Source organism: Arvicanthis niloticus, chromosome 20 (assembly GCF_011762505.2).
Source record: "Arvicanthis niloticus isolate mArvNil1 chromosome 20, mArvNil1.pat.X, whole genome shotgun sequence".
NCBI lineage: Eukaryota > Metazoa > Chordata > Mammalia > Rodentia > Muridae > Arvicanthis > Arvicanthis niloticus.
The window spans coordinates 42083250-42111175 of NC_047677.1; the positions used below are offsets into that span (position 1 = coordinate 42083250).

The following is a 27926-nucleotide window of genomic DNA, read 5'->3' on the forward strand; positions in this document are numbered from 1 at the left end:
CCCCACTCACAGGGCTGGGGAGCACCAAGGGGGGAGGGGGGCTAGCAGCACCATAAGCATGCCCAGGTGTAGGATGGAACGTGGGTCCGTGTGAGCCAGGGGACATGTGGGTGCTGCCCTGAGAACCCACTGGTGCCTGACACAGGTCTATCTTGTCCCAGACAAGAGACCCCGGCCGGGCTGTTCTGCCTCCAGGCAGGACCATCTGTTTCTCTGGTCAGAGCAGGAAAAGGCAGTGAGACACTTGGGCTGAGAGAGGTCAGAGCCACAAGAAGCTGTGGCTGAAGGCAAACGGTGTGAGAAGCAAGGTGGCTGGCGGAGCACCCTGCCGGGACCAGGATCCCACACAGCAGGGAAGGAGCACCCTGCCGGGACCAGGATCCCACACAGCAGGGAAGGAGCACCGAGGCCTCAGGGATCCAGCGCCTTGACAGGGCTCTAGTTTCACACTGGTACGGCTCTTGCAGACCCCCACAGGAGCAACCACGCCAACTGTGACCTCTCGCTGGGGACCCTGGGCTTGTTCTGTAGAGACCTCAGACTTGTCCCCGGGTCAGCTTAGCCTTGGAAACACAGGAGTGGCTAGCTGTAAGAGGGAAGTGAAGCCACAGATGGGCTCTGGGCCATGGAAGGCACAGTCCATAGTCATTTTATTTGTCTCCACCGGCAGCTCTTGCTTGCCTCCCCTAGGTCTCATGGCTGACGAGGCGGCCATGCAGGTGCGGGACAGGATTCAAGAGCTGCTGGCACAGGCACCCACATGTGAGCCCTCTGGACCTCACAGCACACACTGTCAGGGTTGGTCAGAGATGTTCGCCACCCTCCAGCTGCATCTGGTGTGCCAGCTGCTGCCCGATGGCCAGCAGGGGACTGGCTCTGTAGGCTGGGCTGGCCAGCAGCTTCTGAAACCGGGTCCTTTCTTCCTCACTGCAAGAAAGGAAGGCAGAGGTCAGCATGGGGAGAACAAGAACCCCCAGGACCCCACACAACAACCCCAGACGCCTAAAACTGGAGCAGCAGAGGCCCAGAGCGACCATGAAGTACAGTACGGGGCACACAGGCACCGGTGAGGTCGCCCTACCAATAGGTTTGCTAGGGGCTGCTGCCAAGGCAGAAGCTGACGATCAGGGAGCAGAGGCAGCTGCTTTATGTAAGAGGTGCCTTCTTCTCAAATGAGCCCAAAATAGATGTGCCCTGGAGAGCTGTGAGCAATGGGGCAGCTACGGACACAGGCAGCTCTGGGGCCTCTCAGACACCAAAGAGCCTTGGATGTCAGGTCCTCTCATCCCGTTCTCTAACCCACTTGGTGACCTTCAGTAGAGCCTGAAGACACAGATGCAGGCTGCCTCAGGTTCAGTCAGCAGAAGGCTAATGTCTCATAGGCACATATGTCTGAATTCTTGGTCTCAGTTAGTGGAACTGTTTGGGAAGGATTAGGGGGTGTGGCCTTGTTGGAGGAGGTGTGTCCCTGAGGGTGGGCTTGAGGTTTCAAAACCCCACTCCTGGCCTATTCTCTCTTTTACTCTATACTTGCTGCCTGGCTCAGTCAGAGAGAGTTCAAGACTAGACTTAGTAAGAACCTATCTTAAAACAAAACCAAACCAAGAGCCAGGTGGTGGTGCACACCTTTAATCCCTGCACTCAGGAGGCAGAGGCAAGTGGATCTCTGTGAGATTGAGGCCAGCCTTGTCTGACAGCCAGGGCTACACTAAGAAATCCTGTCTCAGAAAACAAAAACAAAACAAAAACCTAAAACCAAACAAACACAGGAGACAGGCTATATCTCAGCAGTAGAACTCAGAATGTATGGGGGTCTGGGTACAATTCCCAGTAGTGGGAAGAGAGTTGAGGCTGTAAAGTTCTATACTGATTTCCAAAACCAAAAGTAATCATCAAAAAGACCTTACTGAATCTATACATTGAGGGGGCAAGAAGAGCTTCAGGAAAAACTGACACAGAACACTCACCACTAAAAATGAACAGAGGTTGTATACAGACAGAATGACCACCCTGTGTGGGTGACCCACGTGATATCCAGGCTGCCTCAGGCTCCCCCGAAGGCAGCCACCACTGGAGTCAAGTTGACAGAAGCTCAAGAGCAGAGGCAAGAATCTCATGCCCAAGCTCACATCTGAGAAGAGTGCCAGGCAGCCAAGAGGGCAATACTGCTGATGGACGTGGGGCAGGCTGTGTGTGTATCATGGTCATCACACACCCCAGCCACCACTCAGGAGGCTGGAGAAAGGAAGTTCCTACACTGAATGCTATCCTCTCCCTGGAGGAACTTCAGATAGGCGCCCAAGGCTTAAGTACAGGACAGGTAAGTTTTTGGTCCCCAAAACTGTCTCCCACGTATAGTCAGAAGCCAAGCCAGGACAGAGAAGAGGGCAGGAGGGGGCTGGAGATGAGGATGGAGGTGTGGATCAGGAAATCAGAGAAAAGGCCCTGTGGGGCAGGGCTGTACTCACAGAAGCTGCTGTCTCTGGGCTGCGCTCATTCGGCTAAGCTCCACTGGCCTGGGCTTGCTGGTCACCCTGCTGTGATACAGACAGTCCAAGTCAGTCTGACACATTTCACCAGAAAATGTATCTCCATGGCCCCCAGTGTCTACAGCACCAGCAGTTCAGGAGTCCACACTGTACATTAGCTGTGGAGACTGGATCTTGATGAGCTGTCACCTGGCTTCCATATCTAGAGTTAACAACCATAGGGTCCAGGGTCTTATCTCACTCCCTAAGGTTCCTGTGTGATAAAGAAAGGTCTACCACCCCAGAAAAACACATCACTTTGGTACCCTGAGTCTACCACCTGCCCAACCTGAGTGGAGAACAAGCCATGTAGGTGGCAGCCTACCCTGGGCCCTCAACTCCACTGCCAGGGCAGAGCCTACCTCTAAAAACCACATAGCACTTCCTGACAAGGCACGGGCAACTGACATCTGTCCTCTCACTTTTGATGAGAGAAGAGGGAGCTATGCTACTAGGTAAGTATGGTACCTGCCATTCCAGCGCAACCTCAGAGCCAAGCACCGACCCATGCTGCCTACAGATGCCAAAGTGCACTGAAGGACCTGCTAGGGCAAGGGGATGGTGCCTGCCAACCACGAGATGGGTGTATCATGCCGAGACTCTCAGGGCCTTCTAAGCCACCGCACTAGGTATGAGTTTGAGAGCCTGGGGCTCAGAGCCAGGGAGCACATCTCCTAAGGCCAATTCTGGTGGCCGCAGGTCATGCCAGGGGCAGTCCTACAACATCCCCAGGAGCCTGGTCCAATTATCTGAAAGGGAGAGACAGTTCCACCCAGCAGGAAGGGACCTGGGCAGTGGGGAAAAAACCAGAGCCCACTACCTGATGAGGTGATTTCAGAGATGTCATGCTGAAAGAGAAGCCCAGAATGGGAGACAGCCAGAGGAAGGGCCAAAAGCACCACTGTGTCCTGGGGCAACACCTAATTTAGACTCCTGATCTACTCATGTTCCTTTTCAAATATGAACAAGCAATGCTTTTGTGTCTTCTCTGTAATTTCTCACACCTTGGCCTCTGGTTCCCATCCTCCCCAAGGGGAAGGACTGTCAGGTTGCATACAACCCTTTCCCTGCCCCAGTCTGTTAGGATGGTAACCTTGTGCCTGTTTGCTCAGCCCTTCCAGAGGTCCCAGAATCTGCCACGGCACAAGAAGCAGCTCCTACACAGTTGCAGCCAGTGCCTCCAGCCAGCTCCTCCTGCAGAGGACCACTCCTCAGGTGACCTAGCTACTGAGCTCTCTCAGTCTCACTGGCTGTATGATGGGGAAAGTCTCCCTAAATGCGGTCCAGATCTGCTCTGAGTATGGTGGCTGCAGCCCAGGTCTTACAGGGCTCTGTGCATGGGCACAGAGAGCTCCCGAACTCAGACACTGGAAGCAAGAACACAGTGTAACCCTGTGAAGTTCTTCCACAAGCAGACGGCAGACTTCCTAGAGCACAGCCTCACGTGGTGTTTCATAACTGAAAAATTTAAAAATGGTAGATTTCCAAACGTACAGCAGCCAAAAATAAATTCTGAACCAAACGCAAAAGGAATCTAGGATGTGTTCAGCAGAGCTCGCCTGAGCTGCACCATGTACTTCCACTGCAGCCTCGGTCGGAATGTGCACAGCGTGCCATACCGGAGCCCAACACTGCCTAAGCCGGCTCAGCGGGGAGACGGCACAGGGAGGATCGGCAGCCTCCCCACTGCAGCCTCGGTCCTCAATGTGCACAGTGTGCAATACCGGAGCCCAGCACTGCCTACCTCGCTCAGCGGGGAGACGGCACAGGGAAAGCTTCTGGCTCTCAGAGAAGCACATGCTGTCACTGTGGAGACAAGCGCTTGTGAGGAGTTCTTATCGTTCTTACACCAGGATCAGGGTATCTTTGCACTGTGGTTTTAGAATCCTTGATTTAAAAATTGCTGTTTGAGTTGTTGACTTCAGTTTGTAAAAATGAATGAATGAAAGAAGGAGGGAGGGAGGGAGGGAGGGAGGGAGGGAGAAGAAAGGAAGCAAGCTGTGCTTGGAATTAGGTCCGGCTGTTTCAGAAACAGCCGGATCACACCTCTTACCCTCTATACTGTTTACCATGTGGAGCGCCATTCTCAGCCTTACGATTATAATAGAAAAATGCAGATTAACTGAAAAACAGTAAAGATGCTCTATGTCCTTAGTAACACACAGCCGGGGTTTATTATTTTCTAAGACTTGTTTTTTATTTTTACTTATGTGCACATGTGTGTCCGTGACTGAATGCCATGGTGCAGGTGCCCGTACAGGACAGCAGAGGGCAATGGATCCCCTGGAGCTGGAGTTACAAGGGGTTCTCAGTCACTGTGCTGGAAACTGGACCAGAGACCTCTGCAAAAACAGCAAGCCCTCTTAATCACTGCTCCATCTCTTCAGCCCAAGATTGAATTCTTCTATGTTAAACAAGCATATCATTTCATCAGTATGCAAATATGCTTTCATCTTTGATAAAGATAAAATTCTATGTATCCCACAGGATAGCTTTTTTTAAATTTATCTATGATTTTTTTTTTTCTGTCAATGTTTGATTTGCTCAGTTACCTTATGAACCTATGCACTTGGGGCCATATAAGACCTCCTTAGCAGCCAGACCTCTGTGAGTTTGAGACCAGCCTGGTCCACATAGTGAGTTCCATGCTAACCAGAACCATATAGTGAGACCCTGTCTTGAAAAACCAAAACCAAAAAAACAAACAACAACAACAACAACAAACCAAAACCACCTTCTCAGGTGCAAAGGGGCCATGAGTGGAAAAGCATAACCCTGCCCTGCCCTGGAGAATTTTTTTAATTTTGTTTTGTTTGTTTTAAAGAAATCTATTTTTATTTATTTACTCATTTTATGTATATGACTACACTGTAGCTGTCTTCAGACACACCAAAAGAGAGCATCAGATCCCATTACAGATGGTTGTGAGCCACCATGAGGTTGCTGGGAATTGAACTCAGGACCTCTGGAAGAGCAGTCAGTGCTCTTAACCGCTGAGCCATCTCTCCAGCCCTTGGTTTTGATTTGTAAGACAGGAGTTCTCTTTGTAGCCCTGGATGTCCTAAAACTTGCTCTGTAGACCATGTTGGCTTCGAACTCAGTTCTGCCTGTCTCTGCATCCCCGAGTGCTGGAATTAAAGGTGTGTGTCACTACTCCTGTCTTGTTCTAGAGAATTTTATCTCTCATAATTAAGTTAGATGGTGACAGACAACATGGTCTACTTCAGTCTACCTCAGGAATTCTGTAGACCACCCCCTAGTGAGAGGGCAGCCACTCCTGTGGGTACTGTGAATACCCTCAGGCCATTCTGTCATTCATCAATGCTAGGCCACACCATGGACTTGCAACAGATTAGCTAATGAGAGAGAGTCACAGGACTGTCCCACATCATGTCCCTCTAAGCCTAGGACATGAGCAGGGATGGGCAGAAACTAGCTGGACCCTAGTGCAGCCATTTAGATATAGTGCCTTCCTTCCCACTGTGAAAAGCAATGGCCCAGACAAGGCCAGTTTAACACAGTAAAGAAATACTTGGGGCCTGAACTCCAAGGGCCAATAGGGCATTAGGTGGCCAAGAGGCTGGCAAGGCGAAGGTGTGGAGAGAAGCAGCCAAACGCAGTCTCTGGCATGGTAAACATCCCCACTGCAGTCCTCAGTGCTGGGTGAGCCTCTCTCATCCTAACTCCAGCCTCTGAGACTCCCCATGCTCTGCCGTGTTCTCTTTCCTTTCCCATACAAACCATGACCATGATGTGACAGCTCTCTCTGAGACCACTGAAGCCTAGGATCACCAAAGTAGAGTGAGCTATCTCTGGTGTACGCACACAGCTGCCAGAGTGAGGACGGTTTTTAACTCCAAGTTCGCATGCTTGGGTTGGCACTTGGACTGGAGCATCTGCTCCAAGTAAGACTCTGGAGTCATCAGCACTCCAGCCTCAGATCTGCTGTCTGGCATTCTCTAAGGCAAGGAGCCAGGCTCCTTGGAGAAACGCCTGGTACCAGGACCAGGCAGAAAATGCCCAAGGTGAGCTCTCAGCATCTGCTGACATCAGAAAGTGAGGAAGTGTGGGGCTCGGACACACCCACCCCACAGATAGGCAGATCAGAGCCATCTGGAAGCTACTAAAAGAAATGACAGTGGCCACTGCTGGAACAATTTCAGCAACTTAATAAAGTAGCACTGGATGATAGCCCAATACATAAAGTAGACGCTCACGGGCTTACGGGAACCTACACCAAGGATGGTTTGTCACTAGACCACATGGCAAAGGTGTGTTTCCCAGGATTCTCACTGTGAGGGGCTGTGTCCCCGTCTACTCTGTGCCTCTGGGAAGGAAGTGGCCACTGCAGGCCCAGGATAGGGAGCTATGCTGCCTTTCCTCAAAGACAGGGTCTGTAGAGTCCTGGTTTCTGCTAAACAAGAGTTTTGACTCTTCCCCAGTTACTGACCCAGCCTATTTCAAAACAAAACAAAAACAACCCCACCCCACTTCCCCCCAAGAATGGCTGTCTCAGTCTGAAAAGCTCAAAGCCAGAAGGAGCCTAAGGAGATGGGAAAGTCACAAGTTTCTTCCTGTGAATTCATGATTTCATTTATGGTGTGTGCTTATATAGGTGTGCGTGCGTGCGTGCGTGCGTGCGTGCGTGCGTGCGTGCGTGCGTGCATGCATGCATGCATGCCTGCAGGCAACCTCAGGTGTCTTCCTCAATCCCTCTACATTGTTTTACTTGGAGCTCATCAATTTGGCTAGGCTGGCTGGCCAATGAGCACCAGAAATTTTGCGGCCTTCATCCACAAGGCACTGGGGTTACAGAGACCACACCCAGGTTTTTACAAGGGTGCTGAAGATCCAAACTCAGGTGAGGTGATCTGCACAGTGGGAACCTCATAGCCTGACATGTCTCCTCAGTCCCCTGACCACTGCTTTAGATGTGTGACTACATATGCTTCAATCCTGGCTCACAGCAACATACTATGACACTAATTTAGATGTTAACTATCTTTGACATCTGTCTGTAAATCTAAACTGCTATTGGTATTTCCTTCTTAATTTGAGACAGGGTCTCGCACTGTATTCCAGGCCTCACATCTGTAGCAACCTTCCTGCCTCAACCACTCAAGGGCTGAGATTACAGGCACTCGGCACCATGCTGAACTTCTGAGAGGCAAAGCACCAGGTCCGTGTGAGAAAGCAGTCAGGGCTGGGGCAAGATTGGAGCCTTCTCTTGGCACAGCTGAAACAATCCTGGGGAGGCTCCTGGCCCCAGCACACTCCTCTCTCGGCTGGGAGAGCTTGTGTAGTTCTCCCAGGTCTGGGAGCCCCAAGCACATTTCTCAGAAGAGAAGCTGTAAAGAGGAAGGGACCCTTGACCAGGGTCACATATTTTGCTTAAGAACAGGAATGGAATCTGCATGGCTTGCTCTGCTCGGCTGGTGAGTCTTGACCTGTGTTGGGGCAACGTCTGGCAGGCGCGGAATGGGTGCCCCATCTTGGGAACTCAGCCCTTGGCCATCTGGTTCTACAGCAAGGCAACCACCTGCCCCCTGACAAGGGCACGGAACCTCTGCTTTATCGTCAGATAAAAACTCACTGGAAGGGTTTTTTTTGTTTGTTTGTTTTGTTTTGTTTTAAGGCAAAATAAGAAGCAACAAGCCTCGTGTGGTGGCTCACACCTGCAGTCCCAACACTTGGGAGAAGCTGAGGCAGGAGGACTATATTAAGTTCAAGTTTAGTCTGAGGTACACAATGAATTACAGGCCAGTATGGATAGGGAGACCTTGTTAACCCTGACCACCACCACCCTCCAACAAACAAAAACAAAACCCCAGGAAACAGAAATGACAAATGCTGAAAGCCGAGTTGAGAGCAGAGTCCTGAAGCCCCTCCCTCCACCTGCCCCACAGTGCACCTCCGCACTGTTAAGCCCCAGGCCTGCACCCACTCCTCAACCTTTCACTGAACAAGAACAGGAAAGTTTAGGGCTGTGTAGGCTCCGGCCCCTCCCTGAGGTCTCCATGCAGTGTGCCCACATACAGAGGCTCACCCTCGGTGGGGATAGGGAGGGAGGAACACAGGCAGGTATCAGGTGAAGGTTCCCTGAGAAAGGGATGTCAGAGCTGTCTGCAAGGGGAACAGGAATGTCAGGTGGATACACAGCAAAGGCCACTAGGCCTTGTGCCGACTGCGTGCCTAGTATGGAAACTGAGGTAGCCAGAGGGAGGACAACATGAGGGAGCACACATGGTGGTCTGGCCAGACTTCTACAGGGGCAGGCACAGGTGCTCCTTCTACTGCACTGCATTCAGGGGCTCCAGGCGGGGGGGTGGGGGGTGGGGGGTCCTGGAGCCTCGTGTGGCTGAGAACTGACTCACCTTTCAGAGATGGGAGACTTCAGAGACCATTATCAATCCCCCCTCCCTGAATCCAGGGCTATGGAGACCCAGACCAGCTCTGTAAGAGATGGCAGGTGCCAGACACTCACCGTCTGGCTTGCTGCTGCTGGCGGCTGGCCTCCAGTTCCTGCAGCTCAGGTAGGGCGTCCCTCAGGGGGTGCAGGTCGCCGACCACCACCATGGCCTTGCGCTTTCGCTCCTCCCTGAGCTTCTGCTCTGCCAGCTTTATGGCTTCAATTTCTAAGGGAAGACAGGCGAACGTGGCAATTAAACCCCATTCCCCGCCACCCTCCAGAGGCCACCAATGCCAAGGCACCCACCAAGCTGTGTGTACCCTGAGGCCTGCTTGTTCCCACAGAACACAAGTGTTCTTTGTTACCCCGCTGTCACCTGCTCTGCGCCCCTAAAGAATTGGGGGGCGGGCCAGCTCTGAGTTATTTTTCTCTCCTTAATCACAGAGGCACACTTTAATTACAGGGCTGAGTATGAGCTTGGAGCTTCAGAACAGAGGCCTGCCTCCTCTATAAAGGGTGCAGTGCAGGGCCTGGGCACATAGACCCAGGGGGCTGGCATAGGGGCAGCGGGTGGACACAGGCCCTGGGCTTCACTGGTAACTTACTGAGAAGCCAGTGTCCTTTATCCTGGGCAATCTAGAACTGTGTGGCACCTCCCTGAGACTGAGAAAGGGGGACTGGTCTCATAGAGTGGAACTGTCAGCCAGGGAGCAGTAGGGAGTGGTAGGGAGCAGGGTGGGTGGCCAGGTCACATGCACAGCACTAATGGAAGAGAAAGTTCACTGTGGGGCAGTCTTGGGATTTAATGTTCTTCAAAAGATAGATTCAATTCCAAATTGCTCATGTTATGAGTACTTAAACTTGTTATTTGCCTGCGTGTAGCTGTGGGGTATATGCAGTTCTGGGATTAAACCCACTCTCTCTGGGTACCCAGACACATGAGGACCTCTATTCAGATCCTTCAAACATGGGGTGACCCTCGCGGGGGGGGGGGGGGAGGCAACCGGCAGCTTCCTGTCAGCAAGACACAGCCAACTCTGCCCCCTCTACAACTGGGAAGACGCCTCCCAGGGCAGGTCAGAAAGGCCACCCTAACCACCCCAGGCAGGGCCAATACGTCAGGGTCCATCACTTCACGCTGAGGCAGAGACAGCCCCCCAAGGCCTCTGCCCAGACTGTGGATTTATAAGGTGACAGTTTGGCGGGTTTTTTTAGTCTAGGTGGAACAGAGCAAACAATTCACTTAGCACTTCATCAAAACCAGCTGCTCTTCCCAAAGCGGGGCAGAGGGGAGAGGGGTGAACTTCCCTGGCAGATAGAAGGGCTAAGGGGCTACTCTCTCAGGCATACAGGCTGACAGACCCAGAGGAAGGAGAGCAAGGCTGAGGGAGCACATGGAAGCAAATCCAAATCAAAGATGCCCAAACAGGGCGGGCAATCCAGGGCGTGCAAGGATAGTTTGGTGTCTAGAGGTTGTTGTAACCCACCATCATTGGTGGCACTGCTGGCTAAAAGGGGAAAGACTTGGTCATCAGATGTACCAGAAGGGATGTGGTAAAACTCACTATCTACCCACGATAAAGTTACAGTGAAGCCGTAAACAGATCCAAGATAATAAATACCTCATTTCTACTGAGCTCAACAAGCTAGCCCAACCACACCCTGGCACTCCCATCTGGCAGCTCACTGCTGCCAGGGAGGCAAAGACAGTGGCAGAGGACAGCAGGGAGTGGACAGGGTCAGAAGATGTGCCCAGCCCCAATCCCTAACCCACAATGCAACACGACTTTTAACCAAGTTGGGAAATCTAAATCCTTCCTTAAGCAAACAAACTAGACAAAAACAAAACCCTCAGATATCAGGGACAGGCGTGTAAGAAACAAGGTCAGCCAGACAGTCTAGGGTACTGAAGACCCTGCCTCAAAACCATAAAAACCTCAATGTGAACGAAACACTATTTACACAGAATGAGCAAGAGAGCAGGTCTGACACTCAAACATCAAAGCCTGGGGCAGAGTCCTGGACAGAGACAAGAAGTGACCGCTCTTGTGGGAGGCTGCCCCTCGCTCCCTGCACCCGAGGATGAACTACTTGAGTTAGACACTCTAAATAAGTAGAGAACCACAAAAAGCCAAAACACAGTAAAGCCACACTGCACCACTGGAATCCAAGAAGAAAACCACAGCAGTGAAATGCAACTTCTGAGCTGCCTCCATCAGCCAGGCAGATCCAGGGTCAGAACAGCACTTTACGGGGGCTGAGCTACAGGCGCCGTACAGTGTCGTCCCGGAGAGCACCCGATCCTCGCACACTTGGGGCCCCCATGCTCAGAACACACTGCTCCAGGGAGGAGGAGCACTTCATGAGGAATCTGATCCTGGGGAGGCAAAACGGAGCAAGATGGAGAGGGGGCAGGGAAAGGCAAAGCTTGGACAGCTCCTCACAGTGATAGCAGGGAGAGTGTGGCTAACAATGGGCCGGTTCCACAACCTTGGAAGAGACAGACTGCTGACGGTCCTAGAGGATCCAGCATGGCTACCAGACCTGAGACATGTCCTGGGCCAGATCACAAGACAAAGGCTGTTACTAAAAAATAAGAAAATCATAATCACTTGTACTTTTTAAAAACTTTCAGAAGCAAATTGTCCAACACGCACGCACGCACACACACACACACACACACATACACACACACACACACACACGGGTGGGGGGCATCCCGGGGAGGTGCTCACCTACAACACTGATAACACTAATTAAGAAAACCTGACCAATGAGGCCTATCATGTCCCTCAGTGTTGGCAGCCCACCCTCCTGAAGCTGGTCTACAGACCTGGTGCCGCCCCAATCACAATCCCTCTGCTTCTGTTGTCGCTTTTAAGTAGAATAAAACAGTGAAATCGGATGAAGTGCTGAGACCCAAGAATGCCCAGAACAAGCTAGGATGAAGGAGCAGAGGAGGTCTTGTGTGCCTGTCCCACTTGCTGACACTGGAGTCATGGGCCACAGCACAGCACAAGCATGGATGGAGGGAAGCCATGTGACTTTCAAAAGGACAATCCAAAGAGAAAACAATCTGCATCAGACTGTGGCAGGACCACCCACCAACTTGCAGCCGACAGGCGCCAGCACAGGATGGACCACAGCCTAAGGACAAGCCAGGCTGTGACACTTTCAGAAGGAAACAGGAAAAACATCTTCATGACTTGGGATTCGGGGTGCTTTTTTATGGCTGGCTGTCTGTCTGTGACAGTCTATCCTATAGCTCTGGCTGTCTTGGAACTCACTATGTAGACCAGGCTGTCTCAGACTCACAGAGATCAACTATGTAGACCAGGTTGTCTCAGACTCACAGGGATCAACTTAAGCCACATCTTAAACAAGACACAAAGTAACCATATGAAAAAAATATGAATTAGATTTTTAATAATTAAACTCCTGTAGTTTAAAAAAAAAAGCTAAGAAAACAAATGGGCAATCTACAAGGAACACAGCACTCACAGCTGGCCAGGGCCGCAGGTCCCCAGTACACACAGAGAGTCCCCAAGCTCAGTAAAAAAAAACCCACAAAGCACCTCGAAGAATGACCCTCACTGAAGATGAGGTGCGCACACATGGCAGCGCTCTTTCACAGAACACAGACCAGCAGCCCGTGAGACAGCAGCCCAGGTCACCAGACACATGACTGAGGACCCACCATCACTCGTACACACCCGTACAGCTCTCATGATGCTGGAGGGGGGCACATGAAGCATGGCTTCAGAAGAATGTCTGGCAGTGCTTACAAAACTAAACATACACCTGCCCTATGACCCAGCATTCCATTCCTAAGTATTTACGTAAGAGGAATAAAAACATGTCCGCAGAGGCGCTAGAGCGAATGCTCGCCAGCCTTACTGACCACAGACAAGATGGAAGGGCAGACACATATCAACGGGAGACAGGGTAGCAAGGACGATCATGAACAGCGAGCGTGGCGCCTCTCAGCCGTGGGACTGGCCGCTGCTGTGTGCAGTGCAGCCTGGCAGGGAGGCACTCTCAGGACACAAAGAACTAATGCAACCACAGACCCCCTGGACACGGCACCTCACACTGGGCAAGCAGGCAGGTGGCACGTGCAGCTGTCAGAAGTCACTGCTGACGCCAGGTAAACATCCTCTTCACAAGAGAACAGAAAGGGGATCACAGACAGGCTCAGGGCTAGCCAGCCTACTTGCCAGCAGATAGACGAACACCCGCCCGCAACTTGTTTCGAAATGCACTAAGAAAGCGCTGATGGGTGGGCAGGAAGGAACCAAGCAATGGCTGTGACAGAGAAGTAACCTGTTTGCTGAAGACAACATGGACACAGTCTAGCCACTTAACCAAATCTAAAGGAAAGCCCAGCCAGGGGGTCAGTGGAAGCTAAGAATGCAGAGGAGGAGCAGGCAGGACTAGCAGTTAGTATCCAGGGTTTGTGCACTAGATCGATGAAGCTTCTTAACAAATCTAGTCAGAAATGGTAGAACACACATAAAAATGACGACACACTCAGCAGACAGCAGTCCTTCCCCAGGACTGGGGCTCAGTTCTCGGTACCCACATGGTAGCTCATAACTGGTTATAACTCCAGTTCCAGGAGATCTGACGCCTTCCTCTGACCTCTGCAGGTATGTGGGCCAAACCCTCATACACACAGAAAGAGCATGAATGAGAGAGCAGGGCTGGAGACAGAGCTTAGTGGTAGAGCGCTCGTCTAGCATTCCAGAGACCCTAGGTTCAATCCCAGGGGAGAGTGGAGGACAGAGGCAGGGAAGAGGCAACACACAGCCTTTCACTAATAAAGGCTGAGAGCTGATGAAATTAGAAGAAACCAGGAGGCATAAAAATCAACTAACATCAACCACTAGAAACAAAAACTTCCACACCAAAGAAGCATGGCCATGCCCGGAGTCTCAGCATCTCCTGCCCTATCGAGAGCACAATTTCTTCTGCTGGGAATTGTGAGAAAGTGACCAGAGCAGCCAATTTCTTTTTTAAAAACTAAAATAATAAATAAATAAATAAATAATCCAAAAAGTAACAAAATATAAAATTAGCAATCATTGAGGAAATTGACCAATTTTTATAAATACTGCTTCCAAAATATCCCTTTATTTAATGTTTTCAAGAAAAAATTTTCAAGAAAACTACCTTATTTTCAAGAAAAAAAAATAAGGTAAGCCATATTTAAACATGTAGGAACATAAAGATGAAAGTGAATGAAGATGAACTGACTCCCAGAGTCGGCAGAACACACTAAAAAGAAAGATAACAGCTAAGAGAAAAATTACAAAGCAATCTTCATAATTTTCAAGTAAACACAGAAAATGCTTGGGGAACATCGCACATAATCAGCTTTGTGGAGATGGCTGCCTACTACAGCAAGGGAGCGAGGGGAGAGCTGCCCCATCTGCTCCAGATGCTCCGCTGGAGACTGAGGCCAAACGCAGACATCAGACAGGCCAGCGAGCTGCCCTGCTCCTGCGATCCTCCAGCGGCAGGACAGAGGCCCAAAGATCAGGAGATCAGGGTCAGGCTTGGCTGCCCACAGAGTTAGGCTGGCCTGCACCATATGAACTCCATCATAAAATGACAGTCACAGACCTGGAAAGAACAGCAGACAGGCCTCATCTATGCACCAGGGCTCTACCCCACAGATGGGCATGTTATCTCTGCAGTTAGTTTTCATCATGAAACTCAGACAGACCACTGTTACCCAAGGACAGAGAACAACTTTTAGGGTGGTTTTGTGCAGAGGAGAAAGCAAGGAGGTTGCAAGAGGTGTGCACACAGGTCTACACCCACTCTAGGGACACGCCCCTCATGCTGCCCTGGTGACATATTGCTTCCCAGTGAGCACCTCCGGGATCCCATCAAGGTCTGAGAGAACAAGGACATGAGCAGCCTCCATGGGATGGAAGCCCATCCATGTGGCACAGGCATCTGGATGAGAAGGGGGCAGATGTACTGAGTCACAAGATAAGGATGTGAACTTACTCTGTAGCCATCGCTCACGGCGAAGCTTCAGTTTCTCCTTCTTAGGCAAAATGGCCTTTGGCTCTGCACCTGAGGAGAGAGAGCACAGGAGTGAGTGATGAGGCAGGTCAATGTCTGTTCAGCCGGGGGTGGGGGTGGAGGGTGGGGGTGTGTATGGTCTCCCCATCCCTGCTAAGGCCAATGGCAAGGCAGCCTGTGAGTATCCAGGTGACGAACAGCCTCAGGCTGCAGGCAGCAGTGGGTCCCTACACTGGTACAACACTGTCAGGTTCTCCAAGCTCAGCTGGCACCAGTGCATTTACGGATAGGAGGATGCCGCAAGTGCATCCTGGACAAGTCCTGGACATGACATAAATTCACCTTGCTGGCCAGCATTAGGACCAAAGCATGAAGACAAAGTGCCCGTGATGCCGCCTGTCCTCAAGATCCCATCCCTGGAACGCAAGCCTACAGCCTCTCCTCTCTAGCTCTCCAGCCTATCTTCGGGTGGCAGCCTTCCCTGCCTGGTTTTGTCCCCTCTTCCTTGTGCTCCTGGCCTCAAACAACCCGCTGTGGTGTACTGATTGGCATATCCCCACTGTAATGGCTGAACTGTGTTCCAGATTCAGTGCCGCAGCGCTAACTCTTGGTTCTTTAGAATGGATTGGCAGGCAGCCAGGCACGGAAGCTCAGGCCTTTTATAATCTTAGCACTCAGAAGGCTGAGGGAGGAGAACTGCCATAAGTTTGAGGCCAGCTTGAGCTACACAGTGAGTTTCAAAAGGAAAAGTAGTATGACTATCACTGGAGACAGGATGCAATGCTTAGTTCTGGTTGTTGACTTGACCTAATGGGTATGCTGATCACTCTCTTAAGTGGGTTGAGACTTACCCTGAATATGGACGGCACCACTGCAGGGGCTAAGCTCTGGGCTGGAGGGATGCAGAGGGCAAGCTCAGCACTAGGGTGCTGCATTACTCCATCCCTCTCTGCACTTGACTGTGGATGTAACGTGACCAGCTGCTGCGTGTTCTTGTTGCCTTGATGTCCCTGAACTGATGGGGCTGTAACCTGGAATTGTGAGACAAATGAACCCGTCCTCCCTCACGCTGCTTTGGCCAGGTTATTTATCACAGACACAGGTCTTGGGGCTGGAGAGGTGGCTCAGTGGTTAAGAGCACTTGATCTCGCACAGACCCCGGCTCAGTTCTCAGCTACTGCATGGCAGTTCACACCCATTGTGACTTCAGTTTTAGGGGGTCTAGTACCTTCCTCTGACGTCCATGGGCACTGCAGACACAGGGTGCACTTACAGATGTGAAGGTAAAACACTAATATAAATAAAATGAAAACGAACAAACCAAAATTTTGAAGGCACAAGTCCACACACAAAGCTGGTCTGAATACAGTGAGGTCCTTACAGAGGAAATGACACCATCAAGTGGCCCTGATCTGACTTTTCCTTAGATCAGAACCATGAGGCAAGTGCACTCAAAGAGAAGACCATAGAGAGAGAGGACACCACGTGACAGCCAAGGAAGACCAGGAGACTCACGCCCTCCCTAGCACAGCTGTGACACGGTTCTCCAAAACCACAGCAACAATCTGCGCTGAAGCCACTGGGTCTGTACTGCTATCTGAGTCAAGTCCATCCTCTTAGACACAATGAAGAGCAACCAGCCAGTCTCTGCTGGTCACCACTGCAGGCAGAGGGCCTCTTGGAGGCTGAGTACACACTTGTCTGGGGACATTTAAGAATACACGTGGAGCCGGGAGGTGGTGGCACATGCCTTTAATCCCAGCACTTGGGAGGCAGAGTGAGTTCCAAGACAGCCAGGGCTACACAGAGAAACCCTGTCTCAAAAAACCAAAAAAAAAAAAAAAAAACCAAAAAAAAAAAAAAAGAATACACGTGGAGATATATCTGCACCAGGGACCAGATGACATGGCCCCACTTTTCAAAGGCGAAAACCAAGGTTCACCAATGCATGCTCTGTGGTAACATCAGATGGACCTGTCCCAATTAACCAGAATTGACTGATTGTGGGACATAGACAACCGAGCTGTGTGAGCAGAAAGGACGGACAACACTGACCGGCTGGCTCTGAGGGGCCTGGACAATGCTAGCTGGGCTTCCTCCTTTTAAGGAGGGTCTCAGTCCAGTCTTAGGACAGCTGGAGCCTGCAAGGGACACTGCCCAGCCAGAGTAGCAGCCCTGCCCATGGTGAATAAGAAGGACTAAGTGTGGAACTGAGAACTACGAGGTAGAAAGAGGAACTCCTTACTGGTTACTGGGCCTTGGGCAACTGGGTGGCACAGAGTCGTGATGTGATGAAGGGTGGGGATCGGGTCACTGGACTCTCTCTGCTGGTAGGCTGCCCCAGAACAACACTAGGATGATCCATGCCCTTGGTCTTAATGGCCTTTCCCAGGGCTGACACGGTTTAGCCACAGAGAAGAGAAAACACGGTTTTATCCCCCAGGATGGTAGGAAACACGGTCTCCTGCCATCTCTGACACATAGACCTTCCTGGACTGTACAGTGGAGAACCTGTGTGTTTAAGGATAAACAAGGCAGAAGCAAGTCCTATCAGGAGAAGCTGGAGATCCTGGTAAGCTACTTCAGCCTTTGTTGAAGAAACAGGCACAAAGCCTCAGCAGTTTGGTGACTCAGTTCTTCCCCACAGTTAGGGTCATTTTCCCTAGAACAAAGGCTGGGGCTACACACCTTGGCTGGGGTGAGAGGGCCCAGGGCTGAGGAGATGCCCTCCGGCTGGTCTGACAGATGGAACATCCAATGCCCTCCACTGCACCATACCTAGGCAGGTGTCACATGACTAGAAGCAATGTCAAACCACAAGTGAGCTGACAACAGGCCTACATGTGGGCTGTCAGGCTGGGGTTGGACTTGGGGGGGTCTTCTGAGGTGCATGGAAACTTGTAAGAAAAATGGGCCTGGCACAGCCAAGACAGCACCAAGTTGGGGGGGGGGGGGGCGGGAGTTCACACAGAAGTGCACAATGGTAAGACTTCCCAGGGGACAGGAAGTCATTCTCTCTGGATGATCCTTTCAACTTTTTCTAATTCTGCAATTACTCCAAAGTAAAAATAACGCCAAGGTCAGTGGAGACTGGCCCTAGCAATAACACGCCAAGCACCACACAGAACGAGGGATGCTGGAGCAGGCTACTGAGAACGCTAGCTAGAATGTGACCTTTTTTCGCCCTCCGTCGCTCCAGAGAAACAGAACCGAACAGGCTGTTCTTGCAGATGCAAAGGGTTTGGAATGCTGAGGTCATGCAGAAGCTGAAGGCCTGACACAGCCCTAGGATCCTGCTGCACTCGGCTCGTTTCACTGGACTCTGCATAGGCTGACGGTTGCTCCCTGTGGGCAGAAAGACAGGCCCAGAAACAGGCAGCAACCGGACAAACATGGGTAGCTTCCTCGATGTGGACAGGGATGTCCGTGACGTCAGTAGGTCTGTGCTGGCTACAGTAAGCACACAGAAAGCTATGGCTGCTGCCCAAACAGGGGGCTTCACGGGAGCCACTGTGACCGAACAGCAGCTCAGCCCTAGCTGTGCTGGGACAACAGAGCTTTGAGGCGTTGCTGTTTCCAAGCCTCTCCTTGACTACCAATTGTCACAGTATCAGCTGCAGACCTCATCCTATGAGGGAAGGAAGGAGACAGCCCAGCGAGCATTTCTGAGGCATGACAGTAGCAACTGCTGTACTGGGGCAGGACATCTCAACCCCAGCTTCCTTACAGAGAACTGGAACTTGGAACAGGTGCCAGGATTACTGGGCCCGGGGCAGGCCAAGCCCAACTGCATAACCACTGACCCCCATCTACAGCTTAAAGAGGAGCAAAACGTTTAAAATAAAACCTGCAACAAAGTGAGACCTAAACCAACCGCCACTGACCAGGCTGAAAGCAAGACTACTGCACAGATAGGAAGGGCAAGAACAGCATAACCTCAGCCCTGCACCAAGATTTCCCAGCACAAGGGGGGCGGGGGGGGGGGCAGATGTCACCACCAGGTCCTCCCAGGGTGCTCAGTAGCCGCAGCACCAAGGGAGAGGGGCAAGCATTCTGTGTTGGTCAGGTCAGCTTTTCAGTACTGTGACAGAGGCCGAGGCAAGAAGACTGCGTGAGTTCCAGGTCAGCGTGCACCAGTGTGAAAACGTGTTTCGGGAAAGAGGCAGTGGAAAAGCTCGGGCAGTACCAGTGCCAGCAGTTCAAGCCTCCAGTGTTTGAACCCTGCACCAGCAGACGGCAACAGTCCACTCTCTCACGTGCTGTGTGACCTCGGAATACATGAGGAGGCTCATGTGCTTGCACGTGTGCACATACACACACTGCACACGCAGACTAGTGATGAGATGTGAAGTTAAACTGTAAAAAGGAGGAAGGGCTAGGTAGGGCGGCTATCTGCGAGGGATTGTCTAAATGAGGTGGGAGGAACTACTCTAAATACAGGCAGTGCCTTCCACGGGCCCTGGAGCCCTGGACTGCAGAAACGGAGAGACTGAGTTGAACACAGCAGCCATTGCTGCTTCCCGACTGGGGACAGAGACAGAGGTTCAGGAAGGCACCTGGGTACCAGTCGGCCAGCAAAATGCTGCCAAGTCCCTGGGGTTGCCAACGCCCTAAAACGATGGCATCCCCCTGTGGAGTTTGGGAAATACACAGGGCAAGGGTATCCAAAGGGAGGCAGTGGGGTCAAAGGTCAAGGTCACAGGAAAGAAGCTGCTAATCACACGGTGGTGTCTGCACACAGTACACACAAGCAGCCTTTCCTCTTCTTGTCCCCCCACCCCCCAACTGTACCTCAGAACCTCCAGCTGCCTGGCCCCAGCCCAGTTCTGACGGATGACGTGGTGAGGAGCGCAGCACCTCAGTGGGTACTGCCAGTCAAGCTCCACACAGCAGAAATATGCTGAGGACCCAAAATCGCCCACCCACTTGGTCCACAAGACCTGCTTAGAGACAGCAACCCACATGCTCAGATGACATCCACTCCTGCCTGTCCTCCTCAGGCCAGAAAGTGTCCAAACACCCCAAACAGGGAACAGATGCCCCTAGAGAGCTAAACAGCCTTCAGTGTCCTGGTGGTAGGCATGGGATTCCCCTGTCTTGGGAGGGTTTTGAAGCAGCTGGGGACAACCTGTAAGGACAGAAGAGCTCCTGAGTCTTCTGGTCCCAAACAAGAGCCACTGGGCCAGTCCACTAGACACCGGGAAGAAATGACGCCTCCTTAAAGTTACCTGTCATCAGGTGAGATACCCTGGGACAAAGCACAGTGACGATTCTCTGAGTATCCACAGGAAAACAAATGGGTGTGTGGCTCTGAACAGATCAGAGAGCATGCAGTAGGCCCCATGTGACACAGTAGGACCCATGTGAACACAGGTAGATGGTAAACGTGACATCACATACAGGACCCACACTGGACCAGGCGCAGCAGATCACCAAGGCAGGGTCAGGTGTCCCTGCAGATGCTTATCCCTTACTTTTTATACAACTCCAAGTCGAGGCCAGGTCCTAAAGTAGCCTCTGCTACAGAGCTGACTCCATATTATAGAGCCAAGGCCAGGCGTCTAACAAGACAGGGAGAAGGAGCCATATCCAACTATCCTCAAGACTGAGCACGCCAGGACCCCAAGAGCCCTATACAGCAGGTCCTGTTTCCTGCGGTCTAGGGATACAAGTCCCACACAGTCCTGGGCCCGGCCACATGCACAGATGGACAATCCGTACCGGGTAGAGGTGGGTACTCAACATGGTCCCCCTGTCGTGCTGTTTGGAACATGCTCCTGTCAATCACAGATGTGGCCTTACTTCATTACCAGATTAGGCCAGCCTCTATGCTCAAGTTCAGGAAGAGAATCTGATAGGTCCTGGCACCTTATAAACTAAGGCTGCAGGAAGGGAGTGGCAATGCGTACAGAACCTGGCCGAGCTGGCTCCCTGCTGGCACATACAAACACTTCTGCATCACACCCCACAACTAGGTAACCGGGGACCCAAGGAATGTCGTTGGAAGGGACACACAGAAACAGTTGCTGGACCGTGTCTGTCAACCATGATTTGGTGTCTCAACAAGATTTGTACACCAGTATGTCAGCCTAGCACCCCATGGTGAGTGAGCACCTCTTCCCGCTGCACTCTGACAAGCCAGCAGCCAGCACACACACAGCACTGCAGCCAAGGTCAACTCGTGCTGTGACTTGCTCCCAGAGCTTGTTCCTGTAACTCCCCGGTATGTGTGCAGGCTGAGCCTCGAGTCGAATGGAGACAGTGCCGGGCATGCCGTATGGGCTGCCATAGCCCTGACTTCACAGCAGTCTTTATAGCAAACTCCTAAAGAAACTCACCCTCCTAGGGTTCTAGCACAGGAGGAAGTGGCTTGCAGCAGGTCCCTGCCCCAGGACCCAAGAAGGAAGTGAGGCTCTGCTGCCCTCTGCTGATCAGAGTATGAGCTCACAGAGGCCTGCCGCTCCTAGGAGGGGGCCTGCAATCGCACATTCACACTCTGCTAAGCACAGGGAAGGTCAGGGTCTAAAAGATACAACCAACCAGGCCCAGGAGCCTATCATGATGCTTGAGGAGACCACGTGAGTGCATTCTAGGTTTCCTGGGGCCACATCACCCAGCCTAGGGCTCCTAATGACCTCTTCCCCCACGACTCCCAGTGGCCTTTGCACCATGACCAAGAGTGATCGCCAAGAGCGTGACCAAGTGACTGACGGAGCTGTATACAGTTCTCACAGCCTTCGTTCTAGGAGACCCTACCCAGCCCTGGCTCTTCTCTGCAGGACTTGCCTGATCCTGCCCACATCCAGATGTAATCTGGAAGTGGACTGGTTTGTTTTCTGCAGTCTTCTAGTGTGAGGGAACAGAGAACTGGAAATAAAATTTAAATGTGTGCTTATATACTTTCTCCTCTGAACAGCACACTGTCAAGTTGTAGCTTCATGCCCAAGGTCAATAAAGGTAGGGGCGCCAGACAGCACACTGTGACCATCTGCTAGGCAGCGCTATGCCCAGGCTCACTGCAGCGGCTCAAGCTGACTACACGCCAGGTCACACACCATGTGCAGGATGGGGTGGGACAAAGACTGCTCCATAGTGTCTGCAACTCCTTCAACACCCGCCCAAAGAGCAGGCAGGGGGGCCACAACAATCCACCTCACAGGATTCCACAGGGAAACCCTTTATCCCATAGACAAAGCTGAGTTTCCTGGCTGGGGGTAGGGATCTCTAGATCAGCCTCACCTTTTCCCAGGGCAAGAGGTGAAGACACATAAGTCAGGAGCCCCACAGCTCAGCTGCAGAGCCCAGCACCTCCCAAGCGGAAATCTTGCCTGGCACAGGAAGACAAGCTCAGGGGAGCAGGAAGGGGGCTGGCTCCCAAGGCACCAACAGAAAGATGAGAGCTGCCACCAGCAAAGCCCTCGCAGGGACACAGGCCATACCACCTCCTGGGGCTACAAGCCTGTACATGGTAGGACAGCCTGCTGCACACATGGCGGTCATGCCGATCTCTAGCCTCCTTGGAGCCATTCCACTTACAGCCACCTCAGTTCCTGGGCCAGAAGTGCGGAGTTCCTGGCAAGGAAGAGACAAGGGGCAAGGGGCCTTGGTGATCTGCTGCGCCTGGTCCAGTGTGGGTCCTGTATGTGATGTCACGTTTACCCTAACAGTGACATGCACAGTAAAGCACCCACAGGCTGAGCCTGTGCCTCTGAAACCAACAGGTCACTGAACAGACTATGCGGGCTGCATATGAAGTCCTTAGTAAATGTGTATTGTTGACACGGGCATGGCCATATCAAGGACCCCAAGGCCTCAGCAAAGTCTCCTCTGGTCCAAGTACAGTGTTTACCACTGATCAGTGAGTACAAAAACCACCAACTACATCTCTGGCCTCGCAGATGACTGCAAGGTGAGACTGCGGCCCTACAGAGAGCCCTTGGGCTAGCTATTTGGTGCCTGACACAGCTAGACTCATCGGAAGAGGGAGCCTCAAATAAGAAAGTGCCTCTATAAGATAAGGCTGTAGTCAACCCTGTATGGTGCTTTCTTAATTGGTGATCCGTGGGGGAGTGCCCAGGCCACTGTGGGTGGAGCCATCCCTGGGCTCGTGGTCCTAGGATCTATAAGAAAGGCTGAGCAAGCCATGGGGTGAGATAAACCAGTAAGCAGCACCCCTCCGTGGCTGCTACATCAGCTCCTGCTTCTGGGTTCTTGCCCTGTTTGAGTTCCTGCCTGGCTTCTCTCAATGGACTGCAATATGTAACCCTTTCCTCCCCACGACAGCTTGGTCATGATGCTTTGTCACATCAATGGAAACCCTAAGACACCCCTGAGTTCCCAGATTGCCTGAGTGTCCTCTATCAAAGCAAGCACAGCCCAGCAGAGGCCACCCAAGCCCAGCATTCCTGTACGTGTGTCTGTCCTGTCTTCATTCCTGCACTGCCCCAGTCAGGGCTGCACACCAAGTCATGCCCAATGCAGCAAGAGTTCAGCTCCTTTCGTGAACATTGTGACACAAGTCAGGTGTCCTTCCACCTGCCTGGCTCAGAGACTAAGCTGGCCAGGGACCGAAGTGGCCAGTACCAAGAGTACAAAAGGTACCAGGCAACCAGAAGAATCACGTGGAGAGGGGTCTGAGATGCAGACCTGGGGCCCTGGGAGATGTGGGCTTTGGACGACTCAGCCAGGTCAGAATATGATCAAGGACTGGGGTTTTCCAACCTCAAGTCCCTCCCTACACATGGGGCTGTCTCCAAAGGGTCTTGCAGGCAATGTTATGTCCAACAAGCTGCTGGTCTTTTGTGTTGCTGGGCAGAGGAAGAGTCGGGTCTACCCTACTTCCTCAGGTCATTCTGTGAGTTCTAACAGTCACCTGTGTCCAGCCTAAAGATAACTGAGGACAGATCTGTGGGACTCAAGGTTAATTAACAACTGGAGACACAGGCAGTCAGAGGGGCCCCCAAGGAGGTGAGGGCTGATGTCCGATCTGGACACAGACAGACAGACAGACAGATGCATGCACACATGTATGTGGTCAACCAGTTGTCCTGTTAAAGACTAAGTCGTAAAGGTGGACTGATGTTTTATTTTTAACTAGTTCTTTAACAGATATAAAAGGAGGCTGACCAGCAGATGTGGTTTTTTTTTTTTAAAGGAGGGTTCTCCAGCAGACTATATGTGTGTGTGTGTGTGTGTGTGTGTGTATATGTATATACATACATACACACACACACACACACACACACACACACTCACACACACACACGCATACATACATATACACATACATGAACTGAGGCATCACGGGCATGGAGAACCAGGTCTACTGTGTCCAGAGCTATACATAGGTCAAGCTAAGGGGCCCTCCCACATCCCCCAAACCCATTTCTGCCTCACACAAAAACTTCAGTTCCTATGACCCTCTCAAAGAGGCAGGCTATGGGAAATGCAGACAACTAAGGAGGCCAAAGGCCACTCTACAAAGGCTGTGAGAAATCAGATGTGATTTGTCGCTTATTTAAGGTTTTATGCACATATATGGATATACAAATTTTTTAAACATCATTTTCTAAAGGATTCAATCAGGTATAATCTTCAAGCTCTCTCTAGTTAACTGTTTCATTAACCCTTTAGAGGAAGCACTGCTATCAAGTGGGGGCAGGTCAGAGGGTGACAGGTGGCTCCAGGAACCATGCAAACAACAGGGCTTGACAGAGATTCTAACAGGAAAAGGACAAGACAGAGTTGAGGGAGGTATTGTCACAGTAAGACCAAGTTCTTCAGGTCCAGTTGGCAGTAAGAGGGCCCACAGCTCAGCTGAAACCTACGAACATCTTGCTGGCCCTAAGAAGGATATGTTAACTCTTCTGGAGTTGTCTAGCCTGGTCTTCTTGCTGAGCCAGCCTCAGGAATAAGGAGCAAGGAAACTCAGTGTTTGCTGAGTGCCTGGACCTTTCTGGATATGGTAACCTCTATGAGGTGGGTCTGTCACCATTTTATATACACGAGGACTGACCAGTTATATATACACCAGTTAAGAATGTCAGTGGTGGGCTGGGGAGATGGCTCAGCGGTTAAGAGCAGAGGTCCTGAGTGGCTCACAACCATCTGTAATGGGATCTGATGCCCTCTTCTGGTGTGTCTGAAGACAGTGTACTCACATACATAAAATAAATAAATAAATTTTTAAAAAAGCCAACGGTAGAGCTGGGTGTGGTGGCACATGCCTTTAATCCCAGCACTCCAGGCAGAAGCAGGGAGGAGCTCTGTGAGTTCAAGGCCAGCCTGGTCTAATCTACAGAGTGAGTTCCAAGACAGCTATAAAGAGACTCAATCTCAAAAAAAAGGAAGAACGGGAGGGAGGATCGAGCCATTGGTAGCCAGGCATGATAGTGCAAGCCTTTAATGCCAGCACTTGGGAGGCAGAGGCAGGCTAGCCTGGTCTACAGAGTACAGATGCTCAGGGATGCACACTGAAGAAGTTCTGAATGGAATGCCAGGCAGTCTGGTGGCGTCCACGTGTGAGTACCAGAGGCAGGCAGGCACTGGCACGTGGGACTCCTCGGCACCAATCTCTCTACTTCGGTATATTTTACTTTCTTTTTTTTTCTGTAAAAGTAACACCTCTTTTTGTTTTGCTTTGAGATGGGGTCTTTCCACATAGCCTTGTCTATCCTGGAACTAGGTGTGTACTCCAGGCTGGCCTTGAATGTAGGAATTAGCCTGCCTCAGCCTCCCAAGTGCTGGGATTTAAGGTATGCAACAGTGTCTTTTTTTTTTAAGCACAGGCTAGCCCACAGGAAACAGTCAGGCTGCCCCCTCGAGTCTCCAAAGCAGGAACTCACCTCTCTTTAGGGACACCACACTCTTCTGGTCCAGCTCCAGCCTCTGCACCAACGCACTAGGGTCTATCTGTGTTCTGGCAAAGATGTCATTGTGAACGAATGCCCAGTCCTGCAGTCCCAAGAAGAGAAGAGAGAGGACAACATCAAGTTGACCTTTGGTTTCAGAGTCACACAGCAAGAAGATGTCAAGGTTAGCCGGGCGGTGGTGGCGCACGCCTTTAATCCCAGCACTTGGGAGGCAGAGGCAGGCGGATTTCTGAGTTCGAGGCCAGCCTGGTCTACAGAGTTATCAGGACAGCCAGGACTACACAGAGAAACCCTGTCTCGAAAAACCAAAAAAAAAAAAAAAAAAAAAGAAAGAAAGAAAGAAGATGTCAAGGCAAAAACCCTCTACTTCTCAGGCAGGGAGGCCCTGGGAGAGTAGCTATGTCCCAGATCAGGCCTGTTCCTTCCTTCCTGCTCCCATCAGACTTGGCACAATCAGAGCAGCTTGGTCTCCCAGAAGTAGGGTAGAGCCCCATTAGCACAGGGAGCAAGCATGGCCTCCTTGCAAACATACACGGATCCAGGAGCAGCTATGAAGTAAGGCATGACTGCTGCTTACAACTGGATGCAAGAGCCCTCCTACGAGTGAGCAGAGAGAACCCTCTAAGTACCAGTTTCTGGGCATCTCTGAGGAACAATAACAGGAATACTAGCCACATAGCCTTCCAGTGGGGCAAAGACACAGCTCCAGTGGGGCTTACCAACAATCGCTGTCAACGCAAGGGTTAACCTTGAGCCAGATTAGCAAATTAAAAGAAAAATGAGGGAAATAAGACACCTGCAGCCTCACAGCAACGGGAGGGCGTGGGAGGAGACGGAAGGGACTCTCAGTTTAAGCCACTGATGACAAAGAAAAGCTGGGCACAGTGGGCTACAGCCTGGGCTGAGTGACAAGCTGGCTGGGCTACGGTGAAACCTTGTCTCCAAAGAATAAGAAAATAATGAGATGAGATAAAATAAAAATAAATAAGATTCCCAAACCCAAAGCATCAAGCAAGCACACAGGCACACGCCTTGAACCCCAGCATTTGGGAGGTGGAGGGAGGCCGATCTCTCATGAGTTCAAGGCTAGCCTGGTCTACAGAGTGAGTTCTAGAACAGTCAGGGCTACATAGAGAAAACCTGTCTCAAAAACACACCAGAGAGACAGACAGACAGACATGAGACCCCAGCCATGCAAATGTCCTGCTCTGCGGAGACCCCAGCCATGCAAGTGTCCTGCTCTGCGGAGACCCCAGACATGCAAGTGTCCTGCTCTGCGGAGACCCCAGACATGCAAGTGTCCTGCTCTGCGGAGACCCCAGACATGCAGGGCTCCTGCTCTGCTGACACTCCAGCTCTGAGGACAACCCAGTCCTGCGGGGCTCCTGCTCTATGGAGATCCCGCTCAGTGGAGACCTGGCTTCGCTTGACCCGACCCGCGGCCCACACCTCACCTTCGCCCCCGCTCCGCCGGCGGAGACTTGTGGGAGAGCGGGTTCCAAGGCACGGGGCACAGGGCCGGGTGCAGCCTCCCCGTCGGGCCTCACGGCCGCCCGGTGAACACGAGCCCGCAGCGCCCTCACTTTCCCCATCTTCGCCGGAGGTATCCGCCTGCTAGCAACGCCGCCCCACTAGAGGAAGCACCTCCCGGAAGTGCTCCCTGCAAGCCGGAAATAGAGCCGCGGCTGCGTGGATCCGATCCCGGAAATGTCTCCTGTAGCGCATGCGCGGTTGTGGTGCTTCCGCCGAGCGCTACCGCTAACTTGTTAGACTTGCGCCGATGTGGCTGCTGGAGGACCTTTGCTCTTGCAAAGAGCCTGGGAACTAAAAAGATAGGAGCCTCGGGTGCGTGCTACTCCATGTTTCTATGGAGCGAGTCTGGGGTAGAGTAGGGAGACAGGTTCACGCCGGTTTTACTCATGGGGATCTCTATGTGTGCATCATGGCGTTTCGCCCTCAAAACAGGCCCTGGAGTTGGACTTTGTAATTCCACTTTAATGGGAACCAGGAGGACTGAGCGGCCTCCGTCTCCCTTGCACAATCGGCTCCGTGCTCCAGCAGTCCCTGTGCACCCAGTGTGGT

The 27926-nt window shown here is 51.8% G+C and overlaps 1 protein-coding gene across 2 annotated transcripts; it reads right to left on the reverse strand.

The window, feature by feature from the left end:
- Nucleotides 1–633: 633 nt before the first annotated feature.
- Slx9 (SLX9 ribosome biogenesis factor) lies at nucleotides 634–27664 on the reverse strand. Of its 2 annotated transcripts, none has more exons than XM_076917094.1 (6): nucleotides 27299–27664; nucleotides 25818–25926; nucleotides 14956–15024; nucleotides 9013–9163; nucleotides 2469–2534; nucleotides 634–927 (listed from the first exon to the last, which is right to left on the reverse strand). In XM_076917094.1, exons 1-6 carry the CDS (start codon nucleotides 27434–27436, stop codon nucleotides 804–806), a joined length of 657 nt encoding a protein of 218 aa, XP_076773209.1. In that variant the 5' UTR covers nucleotides 27437–27664; the 3' UTR covers nucleotides 634–803. The 2 variants fall into 2 exon arrangements, with proteins under 2 accessions (XP_076773209.1, XP_034380860.1); XM_034524969.2 differs by having other exon boundaries at nucleotides 2469–2537; nucleotides 27299–27626.
- Nucleotides 27665–27926: the final 262 nt, after the last annotated feature.

Coding starts and splice junctions, on each gene's coding strand:
- Slx9 (XM_034524969.2), bottom strand. CDS start 27,436: ATGGGGAAAGTGAGGGCGCTGCGGGCTCGTGTTCACCGGGCGGCCGTG. Junction 9,164..14,955: donor CCGTGAGCGATGGCTACAGA/GTAAGTTCACAT, acceptor GTCTTCCCTTAG/AAATTGAAGCCATAAAGCTG. Junction 928..2,468: donor GCCCAGAGACAGCAGCTTCT/GTGAGTACAGCC, acceptor CCTTTCTTGCAG/TGAGGAAGAAAGGACCCGGT.